A 13,013-nucleotide genomic window follows, 5' to 3' on the forward strand; every position below is an offset into this window, starting at 1 on the left:
CCTGTGTCGAAGTGTCCCTGAGCAAGACACTGCTCCCCGGGCGCCTGTCATTGGCAGCCCACTGCTCCCTATATATACAGGGATGGGTCAAATTCAGAGAATAATTTCCCCACTGTGGGACTAATTAAGGAATGTTTCAACTTTCTCCATTTGGGTCTGATTTTATTGACCTCAAATGACCCGTGGGCTCTCAAACTCGAATTTCCAATAATACGTAAACGCATCAAGTGTGCACCCAGTGACACGCCCTTTTCTTATTTTACATCCGAGCTCCCCACTGCAGCAAGTCACTGTATTATGCCAGTAATAACGATATAGGGCGGAGTGTGTGCATTGTACGACTCCTGTCTCAACACTGCGAACACACTGAAGTGTTTGTCATCAGTTCAGTCTCAACAGTTAAGTCTTGATTAACTGTCAACTGATCCCAAGACGGTTTACACTGGACTCGTGTCTCGTGTTTGGAAACACGGTAGATGATGGTCGTGTTGTTGTTGTTGATGGTTGCCTTTGTTTGTATGGGTGAGTAACGTTAAGACTAATTATTAATCGTGCTTTAGCGAGACTGCTTTAAAGACTATATCCTGTTTCCTCGAGTATTTGACTCAGCAGGGAGGAAGTAATATGTCTGTGGTGGAAAGTTACCAAATGCATTTAACGCGGCTGTAGTACTGGAAGTACAATTGAAAGGTATTTATACTTGAGTGTTTCCAGTTAATGCTGCGTTAGACTTCTACTCGACTCCATTTAGATTAGTACCTATTACCTCATATTTATCTAACGGTGAATTACTTTGATATCATATACAAAACGATATCATTGTAAACTAGAAAATGCATTTCCTGCTGAAAATGCGTTGGAATGCTGAAAGCTGAAATGAATCTCAAAAACATTGCTGAAAATAGATATCCAATTTAAAAAAAATTGCAAAAAGCTTAATAATTCAAAAAGTTGAAAGATTACAAATATGAAGTCATATGTAGCTGAAAGTATGAGAAGAAGGCTTTGAAAGTTGAAGAAGTTTAACAGGATTTGAAGATTTTCTCCATAGAGATCCCATTCAAAAGAAAATTGCAAATAGCTTAATATTTCAAAGAATTTAAAGATTACAAATATGAAAAGTCATATCACCCCTCTCCTGAAAGAGCTGAACATTTTGATATTCGAACGGTTTCTGTGGCTTAAAAAATGTCAACAGTAGTGATATTTGTAGTAGTACTAGAAGTTGTAGTTGTAGTAGAAGTATTATTAGTAGTAGAAGTATTACTGGCATTAGAATAAGTACTAGTAATAGCAGTAGTGATATTTATAGGAGTAGTATTCGTAGAAGTTGTAGTTGTAGTAGAAGTATTATTAGTAGTAGAAGTATTACTGGCATTAGAATAAGTACTAGTAATAGCAGTAGTGATATTTATAGGAGTAGTATTAGTAGAAGTTGTAGTTGTAGTAGAAGTATTATTAGTAGTAGAAGTATTACTGGCATTAGAATAAGTACTAGTAGTAGCAGTAGTGATATTTGTAGGAGTAGTATTAGTAGAAGTTGTAGTTGTAGTAGAAGTATCATTAGTATAGAAGTATTAGTAATTATAAGAAGTAGTAGAAGTAGTAGTATCAGTAGTCATAGTAATAGCTGTAGTAGTGGTCGTAGTATTTAATATAACAGTAGTAGCAGTAGTAACAGTAAATGCAGTATTTGAAGTAGCAGTAATAGCAGTAGTAGTAGTACTAGTAGCAGTCGTACTAATAGCTGTAGTAATATTAGTACTGGTAGTAGCATGAATAGCAGTTGTAGTACAAGTAATAGTAGTGGTAGTAATAATATCGATGGTAGCAGCAATAGCAGTAGTAGTAATAGTAGCAACAGCAAAAGTTGAAGTAGTAGTTGTAGTAGTAATACTAGAAATATTAGCAGCAATAGTAGTAGTTGTCGCAGTATTAGTAAGAGCATTCATTACTTCAACAAAAAGCCTAATTTTCAGCTTAATGTTTAAATACAGTTAATCCATGAGGCTTTTATTTTGAAAGGGTGGGGCTGGGTGGGGGAGAGAGGGGGAGAGGAGACATAATCATAATGTTTGACACATAAACAGAGGTTATTAAATGACAGGCTTCATCACAAGCATTTCAGTTAGAATTCATTCTGTGGGGCTTTTATTTTAAAATGGAGTGGGGGGAGGGGAGTCCTGTAAAAAGCTGTAAGACCTGAATGACTGTATGAGAGACACACACAGAGAGAGAGACATACAGAGATAGAGAGAGAGAGATAGAGGAGCGTGTGTGTGTGAGTCTGTGTGTTTATCAACATCACTAATGAGCTTAATCAGAAACACCTGTGTCCTTGCAGCCTTTTCATGGAGATTAAACAGGGAAACACCTCTCAAACAAATCCTCAAAACTCCCATAACCGTAGCTCCTATTGCTCCGATATTAATAAATGAGAGGAAGGATGAGTTGAAGAACAGATCCTGTAAAAATTGTGTCTGTAGTGTAAAAAATGTGGCTGAACTGGCGATTTAGAAATGGGGTACCGTGTTCTGTGGAAGATGTTTTTGAAGCTAAATTTAACATTGGTCTCTATGGAGCAGAAAGTTGGTTTTCCTCTCAATTACAGGCTTCTGTGCCAAATGTGTAAATCTGTGGGATTCCACAGTCATTTGTCTACGACAAGGACAAGATTAGCTACTTCTACATCCAGAAATTATGCATGAAGAGTGAAGATTGTGGACACAGTGGCAAAAGACAAATGTTTTTTTCACAAGAATCTCAAGCTGCTCTTCACTCTAGCGGTGACATCACGCACTCTAAGCTGCGCAATACACACCCATTATAAAGTCAGAAAAGGAGTGAAAAAATCATAAAAGTTAAACTGGGACAGTTCAAAAAGTATAAAAGATATCAAAAAGTTGAATAATGCGGCAATAGATCAGGGTTTTCTCAACATTTGAAAGTTGAAATGGTGTCTGTAGCTGAAAGTATGAGGAAGTAGAAGGATTTGAAAGTTGAAGAGGATTTGAACATTTGCTCCATTGAAACCCATTCAAAAAAAAATTGCAAAAAGCTTAATAATTCATGAAGTTTAAAGGTTAGAAATATGAAAAGTCATAGCACACGTGTCCTTAATGAGCTGAACATTTTGATATTTGAACGGTTTCTGTAGCTTAAAAAATGTGGAAGGAGTTAAGTAGCAAAATACGGGCGGAAGAAATATAAGAAGTTTAACTAGAAAATGCATTTCCTGCTGAAAATGCGTTGGAATGCTGAAAGCTGAAATGAATCTCAAAAACATTGCTGAAAATAGATATCGAATTTAAAAAAAATTGCAAAAAGCTTAATAATTCAAAAAGTTGAAAGATTACAAATATGAAGTCATATGTAGCTGAAAGTATGAGAAGAAGGCTTTGAAAGTTGAAGAAGTTTAACAGGATTTGAAGATTTTCTCCATAGAGATCCCATTCAAAAGAAAATTGCAAATAGCTTAATAATTCAAAGAATTTAAAGATTACAAATATGAAAAGTCATATCACCCCTCTCCTGAAAGAGCTGAACATTTTGATATTCGAATGGTTTCTGTGGCTTAAAAAATGTCAGCAGTAGTGATATTTGTAGTAGTAGTACTAGAAGTTGTAGTAGAAGTATTATTAGTAGTAGAAGTATTAGTAGCATTATAATAAGTAGTAGCAGTAGTGATATTTGTAATAGTAGTAGTAGAAGTTGTAGTAGAAGTATCATTAGTAGTAGAAGTATTAGTATTTAGAAGAAGTAGTAGAAGTAGTAATAGCTGTAGTAGTGGTCGTAGTATATAATATAACAGTAGTAATAGTAATGGCAGTATTTGAAAAAGTGAAGATTGTGGACTCAGTAGCAAAACACAAATCTTTTTTTCACAAGAATCTCAAACTGCTCTTCACTCTAGCGGTGACATCACGCACTCTAAGCTGCGCAATACACACCCATTATAAAGTCAGAAAAGGACTGAAAAAATCATAAAAGTTAAATTGCTGTAGTTCAAAAAGTTTAAAAGATATCAGAAGGCTGAATTATGCGGCAATAGTTCAGGGTTATCTCAACATTTGAAAGTTGAAATGGTGTCTGTAGCTGAAAGTATGAGGAAGTAGAAGGATTTGAAAGTTGAAGAAGTTTAAGAGGATTTGAAAATATTCTCCACAGACATCCCATTCAAAAAAAAGTTGCAAAAAGCTTAATAATTCAAAAGTGTAAAGATTAGGAATATGAAGAGATATAGCAGACATGAGCTGAAAGAGCTGAACGGTTTCTGTAGCTTAAAAAATGAAGAAGCAGAAGATTTTCAAAAAACAGGGGACGGAAGAAATATAATAATAAAATGAGGAATAAAGAATAGGATAACAATAAATAATGCAATTCAGAAGACAGTGTTAGATCCGGGGGTTCACGGGCCCGATACGGGGCTAACTGCTTACTCAGCTCTCTATTAAAAGATTGGCAAGCTGGTGTTCTGTGAGGAAACTCGCCTGGTTCTGCTAACTTCCTCAATGCTCCGAGTGTGTGTCCCACACCCAGTTGTACTTCCCCTACATCAGTTCTTACTACACACACAGACTTTACTCAAGTTTCTAAAACATACATTTTTATAATCAGTTTACATTTGTTAAATCACTTCATATTTATGTAATACACACTTGTTTTAAAATGATTAATAGATTTCATCCTTTAAACTATAAGTATACGCTTTTGTGTCCCTTTAGCCTGATTCGTCTTCCGAACATGTATTTCATCACTTAAGGCAGCCTTCCTGGGATCTCAACTCTTTTTGACAACAGTGTTTGGTCACAAGCGGGAACTTCCACCCTCACTCCCTTGCAGCTAGTCTGCTTCTTTTGCGACAGACTGTGAACAATTTCATTTTTTTTTCTTTAAGTACATACTGCAGCTGCTCTTACAAAGTACTTACTGTTGCATGCAGTATGCATTCAATTGGACCACACTATTGAGCTTATTAAAGAATGTGTATTATGCCTCGCAAAGTGAAATTTGTACTTACACTTCAATTGTAGCGTCATTGACGTGACAGAGCTGTCCACCACTGTCTATTATGAACTTGTCATCACTATCAAATAGCATTGTGGAATATTTATGGTGGCCCAGTGTCCACTGTTTGCATTTTGTAATATTTCACTGGAAAAAGTATGCAATTCGCATACTTGATATTATACTAAGTGAAGAAGGGGAGAGGAGATGGACTCATAATGTTAGATAAACACAAACAGGTTATTAAATGTCAGGCTTCATCATAAGCATTTCAGTTAGAATTCATTCTGTGGGGCTTTTATTTTAAAATGGGGTGTGTGTGTGGGGGGGGGATCCTCTAAAGATCTCTAAGAACCTGAATGACGTATGAGAGAGAGACACAGAGAGAGAGGGAGAGAGAGAGAGACACAGAGAGAGAGAGAGACACACAGAGAGATAGAGAGGAGTGTGTGTGTGTCTGTGAGTCTGTGTGTTTATCAACATCACTAATGAGCTTAATCATGAACACCTGTGTCCTTGCAGCCTTTTCATGGAGATTAAACAGGGAAACACCTCTCAAACAAATCCTCAAAACTCCCATAACCGTAGCTCCTATTGCTCCGATATTAATAAATGAGAGGAAGGATGAGTTGAAGAACAGATCCTGTAAAAATTGTGTCTGTAGTGTAAAAAATGTGGCTGAACTGGCGAAAAACGAGAATACCATGGTATTTCCGTATTTTGGTTTTTCCGAATTAACGGTAAAACAGATGACTAAAACGACCGATCTGCTCCCGGTCATAGACTAACTCTTCGTTACCAGCACAAAACACAACATCCCACCAGGCATGAGGCCCTCACTGACCTCCGTAAATGCGAGAACCAATCTTATATAACATCTTAGAACACTTTCTGTAAACACCATAACACCTAACATAACAGGTTAACATTATATGTCTTCAGTCCGTTACACTTATTTCAAACCACCATGATGCTACAACCAGCTAAACGATGAATGACAGGTGTCCTCCTCGTGACACCTTTTTTAAAAGTATTACAACTCACCCAGAGACACGTATAGTAGGCTATACATTTCTATTGACGTACAGAGAAGACATTTCTTCTAAAGTTGTAAATGTTTCATTAACAGTTCATCAGTGTGGAATACATTCTTAAAGTTATTTGCAACCCACTTGACAAATTTGCGGTGTCGTCTCAATTTTTAATTCTTCACTCTTATTATTAAAACTTAGCCCAGTAGTGGGGCAGGTTGGGAGTACTGGAACTTCCTGCATTTGACATAATTATATTAATTCTGTGATATAGTTGGAGCAGTTGGAAACATTATTTGTAGTTAGACAAATAGGGGTGCTTTGTGTCCAAACTTGAGAGCTTTAATACAAAAATATAGGGAGTTATAGGTTCTGAGACAAAAAGTTACAACCATCCCCGGTCACCCCTGCAAAATGCTAAGTTTTGTGAACTATGTCAGTAGTTAAAGCAACTGCAGGGTGAAATATGTTCCCAGTATGTTCTGCAAATATATGTGGAATATAAGTTGTATATCTGCTGTTGAATTCATGTTTGCAAAGAGATCAAATCAAACAGAAAACAACAGTAACATAGTCAAACTCAAATTGTACTTGGTGCTAATGTGTTTTATTTGTATTTGTGGGACATTTCTATTAATATGCAAATGCAGTGTTTAGTCCCGAGCCAACCTACATAACCAGACTCAGATTTTACTCTGATGTTATTTAAAGAGCAAAAAAAGTTTAAGGTATTCATTTAATTTAATTGAATGAATTCAGTAAAATTGAATAAAACACACATATCTAGATTCTGAGCCTCCTTTGCATTTTATTAGCTTTAAGTTTTTATTTAAATTGTATTAATTTATATAGACACTATACATCTCAATACATTTTACTTTTAAATTGAGTTAGTTATTATAAGTTTAGTTCTGCTATGGAGGTTGTATCATTGTTGTTTCATTTTTTTTTTAAACATGGCTTATTTTATGTTATTATACATCATTGTTTATCTTGTGGGCACTGAAACAAATGGAACATGCAAGAATGTTGGTATACAGTACATCTGTCGCTATGATTACATTTAAGCATATACAAAATAATTCACAAACTTTTCTGTGGTTTCAAATGTATTGAAGTTGTTTAAAGTATGTTATCCACATGTCCTCAGTTTTTTTGTATTTGACTTATCTTAATATTCTCTCCATCTATTTCTTCTTCTGATTGAAGGTTCATCCTCTGATGTTACGCCTGAAGAAAAGTGCTACGGCACAAGTTTGACTTTACCATTTTCCTATACACCACCTTTTTTCAATGGACAGTTGTACTTCACTCCGACTAAATGGGGATCCAGGAAGCTACTGATGGATAAGGGGAAGGTGAGCAACTTTTGCCACTTTAATTAACACCATCACCAGAATAGTTATGACATCCAAGATCTGTAACATGACGAAAGTCAGAGCAAACCAGGTTTTGAATGAACAGAATCAACTCTCTGTCCTAAATGAATGTGTTTGTGTTGTCCACCGATTCAGGAAAAGCACCCACGCCTCAAAGTTCAGATTGGCTCAGTTAGATTCACAGATTTGACAGAAAGGGATGAAGGAACTTTTTCCATCTCATATAACAATGATGCACGATACGATGTCGTCAAACTGACAATTAGGGGTGAGAATGTTACACTATATTGTATATTTAAGAAAGGTTCAGAAAACCTTTGTGGAAACAGTTATTTCTATTAGGTGTTTGCAATAAGTCTACCCTGTTTGTTTCTGTATATGCCTTTACAGATTGTGCTGACAAGGTCGTGAAGTATTACAGGGACATATACTCGACTACGGTTCCTAGAAATGCTGAATTCCTGGAGTTCATTCCCCTTCACAGTGCGGACCAGTTAAAGGTCTTGTGGAATCGCACCGACCCTCAGACCAATACCAGAGGCAGAGGGCGGTTTAGACGTAATGACTGGGAGATAAGGAATCTCAATCAGGCAGACATGGGCCACTACAACATCAGAGCAAAAGACAACACTTTGCTGTCTAGGATACTGCTGGAAGTCAGAGGTGATGTTAGGAAATTGAATCTGCATGTGAGCTTTTAGACTGCTGCGTATCTATTAAAATGTTCTGACACTATATACGCTTTATCACCCACAGAGTTCAAAAGAGACTATATTACAAAGGTGAACGAGCGGCTCCTCATCCTAAATCCTCACAGCATTACCCCGTGGACTGTGGCTTTTACACCTGAGGGGGAAAAGGAAAAGCAAACATTGATGCATGAAAGCAATCTGTTCACAGATTATGACTTAGGAACTTTTACCGGGCGGATGGTGGCCGTGCATAACGGCATAGAGATTGACCCTGTGGAAAGCACAGACTCTGGCACCTTTGAGTTTAGAGACCAACAAGGCTACCTGGTCCAGACTGTGCAGGTGTCGGTAAACCCGGGTGAGCAACAGCACATTATTTTGTAAAAAAAACAAAAAACGTATGAACAGTTACTGATGATTCACATTAACATGACCCCCTCCCCGTTCTTCAGCTCTTACAGAAGAAGTTGCGACAGTTGTTTATGTTGGTATTGTTGTCGGGATTATCTTTGCTGTGATCGTCTGCTGTTGCTGTGTGAGGAAGTGCTGTTGTAAAAAGAGCTCTTCCAAGAGGGCCGAGTCTGCTCCTCAGACTGCAGCCACACCTGCTGCGTATTACCGTGTAAGTACTTCCTCAAATTAGACCAACTGTTCGTAATATGTATTGCAATTTTCACTTCAATATCTTGCCTTCCAATTGCAGAATACGAATCCACCTGTGGCCCCAGGTTACTCTGCTGCACCTGCTCTAGATCACTCTTCTCATTACTCAAGGAATGCCGTAGTTTCTAGAGAACGTACAACTATCTCGCTTGAGCCATCGGTAAGTGTTATACAAAGGTTTTCAGACTGCGAGGCGTTTGGAATGCTGCCCGTTAAGAAATCCATTCTTGTTCTGCTTCTAACGTAAATGATGGGGGACAAAATTAAGTCTGAGTTAATCAAATCAAGTTGGTATCGTTCAAAGTTACTACTGCCTTTTAAGCCCCAAATTCCCTTCTTATATTTCCCTGAACAGTGAATTATTGCTGAGCTGTGAGGGACAGTGATGCAAAAAGGACATTTTGTACAAAAAAGATTGTAAGCTTGGAAGATTTTGTCCCCAATCGCTTAAATTGGTTTCACATTAAGATGGGAACTTTTGATGGCCAGTTTGACCAGAATGAATGATTACAGCAAGTAAAATGTGTTTTCATAGCTCTTATGGGCACCAGACTATTGTTTTTATTGTGAACCTATCTTTTAATACACACATATATGATACACACATTCATGGGTTCAGTGTGAATTATACTTTACGAGGATATCATCAATTTCCAATCATTATGATCATTGTGAAAGAGGTCTATGAATCCAATAGGAAATCATAGTAAAAAGACACTTCTCACAACTTTAGAATTTGCTTAAAAATCATCACTTTTTGTAATTGTGAAAGTTTTTTATTAAGTTTTACAATATGTAAAAACCATAATGGCAGACAAACCAGTTGCTACACTAAATCTGGGCACACAAAATAACTTTTAAAAATGTTTTCTTCAATATCAATTTAATCCATTGATAGTTGTTTGTACATCCATGGGGACATTGCAAACAGAAACTGCCGGTAACTAATTCTGCATTTAAGATGGTGCCAATTTGCCAAAATGTATACAAATATAGACTAAAAATACAGGACTCAAGATGTAACCCACAGCATAACACATTGAATCCAAGCTAACATTATTCTTCCTTTTTACATCCCCCAAAGCATGATGGGATTCCTGCAATATGTTCTCATTTTTCTGACTTGCATTTGTTTTACCGTATAGAGGTACAACCCAATTAATATAGATGTGAACCCTCCTCACCCTGAGGTACACACAAACATACAAAATCCACTCTAAATGCATGAAATGTAGGTTATTATCTTAACAAATAAGAGACTCCTCATTCTTAGATTGATTTTTGACTCTTCCCACTTATTGACACTGTTTCATTAACACACACGTTTTCCTTATTCTTTTTTTCCCTTCCCTCTCCAGGTTGCTCCTCTAGGAGGGCAGGGAGTCGATCCGGCTCCTTTACTCGGCTCTGATTGTCTCTCCTCGGACCCTGGGCCAAGGTTTGAGCTGAAAGGAGTGCATTCTGCTCCCCCCCTCAGTTCAGGCTCAACTTTCTGTGATGTGTATACCTCAGATAAACTCAACTTTCTGTAAGGTGCACACCAAAAACTCAAGTGATGCATTGTTGTATCAAGCATTGTACTTTGTGACTAGCGGGAACACAGTCATTTCAGTCCTTGATAGGACTGTGTGATAAAACGCACATGAAAAATGAAGTTCTTGTAAACTTACAAAATCATGGTGATAAGTACACAGGATAAGGACCTGTAGAGAAACAAGATATAATAACCACTATGTTGACCTGTGACAAGACTTATCGTAGGCTAAACACAAATGCAATGTGATCAAAGAAGTTTGAGGCATGTTGAGTAACTCTTGATAACTAAGCAGTAGAGGGCAGGAGTTATACAAATCAATTTAAGAATAACACTAACTCACTGTAGCTCCATACTGTAATTATTGTAGCATGAACAGCTATAATCAGGATATCTGTGTGAAATGTAATATGAATGTGTGTTTTAAACTCAGGTTATATAAGGAATTCATAAAGTACACTTCCACCTGCTGCAAAGTGTATCAAAGGTAAGAGAAATGTTTCAATGATGACCTAAAGTGAGTCTGTAGCAGATTTTAGAGAGTGAGGACATCACACTGACTGCACTCATGGAGATCAGAACACCACACAGCAATTAGAGCCATTGTTACCATCTGTACTTATGTGTTTTTGTATGGTTGTTTTAAACAGCCATATTTATCAACGTGTCTGTGTGGCCTTTATCATAACATTTTGACAAATTGTATGTGATATTTTTATTTGTGCTATGCTTTGTAAAGAAATAAGTCCTATACCGGAAACTTTTACACTCTGTATTTGTTGGTGAATATTTGTAAATTTGATGTAAGCTGGAGCTTTTCCCCATGACTCTTCTTGTGGCTTTGAGAAACTGCCTTAAACATTAGCCAGGAAATCAATGTAAAATATGAATGTTTTATATAAATATTTGTCTGCATTAAATTTAAAGATATGTAACTATACTTTGACTTTTGTGTTTTTGAAATGAGGTTTTCCCCTATTTTTTGAAAAAGTATGGACGCCACAATATAATCCAAAAACAATCGCTGCCTTTTAAGTTTTTGAAGTATGCAGTAAAATTGACTTCATTACATTACAGTTGGATATCAGCTTTCAAATGTAACTTATTTATGGTTGAGAATTTAATATTCTATGTAATTACCTAACTTCATGTTGCTGTTTAAAGGCTAAAGAACTAAAATGCAACAATATATCCTTTTTCCCTTGATCCATACCAAATAACCAAACTACAGGTGTGAGGGGACCTTAGGTCTCAAGCATTGTATGGTTGTTTTAAACAGCCATATTTATCAACGTGTCTGTGTGGACTTTATCATAACATTTTGACAAATTGTATGTGATATTTCTATTTGTGCTATGCTTTGTAAAAAAAGAAGTCCTATACCGGAAACTTTTACACTATCAATGTAAAATATGAATATTGTATATACATATTTGTCTGCATTATATGTAAAGATATGTAACTATACTTTGACTTTTGTGTTTTTGAAATGAAGTTTTCTCCTATTGTTTTAGAGCTAAATAAACTGCCTCACTGGACTGAATAAAATCCCAGAGGTTAGCTGCACTACCACATGAATCCAATGTAGTATCAAATTTACTGTGAGCCACATCTTTTAGATCAGTGTGCCATGACAACTACAACCTTTAGTAAAGCAACATATAAAGAGACGCAATTATGTAAAAGTATGGACGCTACAATATAATCCAAAAACAAACTATGTTTATTGAAAAAAAATAATGCAAACAATACAAGTACTCTGTACCTTTTAAGTTTTTGAAGTATGCAGTAAAATCTACTTTGTTACCAAAAGAAAGCATCTCCTTTCACAGTTACATTACAGTTGGATATCAGCTTTCTAATTTAACTTATTTATGGTTGAGAAATTAATATTCTATGTAATTGCATTACATTACAGTCATTTAGCAGACGCTTTTATCCAAAGCAACTTACAATTCAGAGTCTATCACATTTCTACACCGTAGGCACAACTACGGGAGCAATTTTGGGGTTAAGTGTCTTGCTCAAGGACACATTGACATGTGACTAGTAGAGCTGGAGCCAGGGATTGAACCGCCAACCCTCTGATTGAAAGGCGGCCCTGCCCTTGTGGCCCTTAGCCACAGTCGCCCCATTGCCTAACTTCATGTTGCTGTTTAAAGGCTAAAGAACTAAAACGCAACAATATATCCTTTTCCCCCCCTTGATCCAGACCAAATAACCAAACTACAGGTGTGAGGGGACCTTACATGTGTGTAAAATTAATAAGTAGTTACAAAGGATTTCTGCTCTATAACCAGAATGCGTTTAAGTGTGATTTAGACGTTTGAAAGACATTCTAATTCAGTTGGAAACGTCCGCGCTAAACGGTCCCCTCATATGTTGCACTTCATGGGGCGACCGTGGCTTACTGGGTAGAGAGGGTTTGTCCGCCAACCGAAAGGACACCGGTTCGATCCTCGGCTGCACCGTGTCCTGTGTCGAAGTGTCCCTGAGCAAGACACTGCTCCCCGGGCGCCTGTCATTGGCAGCCCACTGCTCCCTATATATACAGGGATGGGTCAAATTCAGAGAATAATTTCCCCACTGTGGGACTAATTAAGGAATGTTTCAACTTTCTCCATTTGGGTCTGATTTTATTGACCTCAAATGACCCGTGGGCTCTCAAACTCGAATTTCCAATAATACGTAAACGCATCAAGTGTGC

General features: G+C 37.0%; 1 protein-coding gene across 1 annotated transcript; it reads left to right on the top strand.

Annotated features, from left to right (window-relative positions):
* Positions 1–292: 292 nt before the first annotated feature.
* Positions 293–11,246, top strand: LOC142963158 (uncharacterized). The gene is made up of 8 exons (XM_076103873.1): positions 293–522; positions 7,248–7,396; positions 7,553–7,685; positions 7,808–8,080; positions 8,174–8,467; positions 8,562–8,731; positions 8,813–8,932; positions 10,131–11,246. Exons 1-8 carry the CDS (start codon positions 477–479, stop codon positions 10,302–10,304), a joined length of 1,359 nt encoding a protein of 452 aa, XP_075959988.1. The 5' UTR covers positions 293–476; the 3' UTR covers positions 10,305–11,246.
* The last annotated feature ends 1,767 nt before the right edge of the window (positions 11,247–13,013 follow it).

The sequence above is a fragment of the Anarhichas minor genome, unplaced genomic scaffold (genome assembly GCF_050575085.1).
Source record: "Anarhichas minor isolate MPS153535 unplaced genomic scaffold, ASM5057508v1 ptg000028l, whole genome shotgun sequence".
NCBI lineage: Eukaryota > Metazoa > Chordata > Actinopteri > Perciformes > Anarhichadidae > Anarhichas > Anarhichas minor.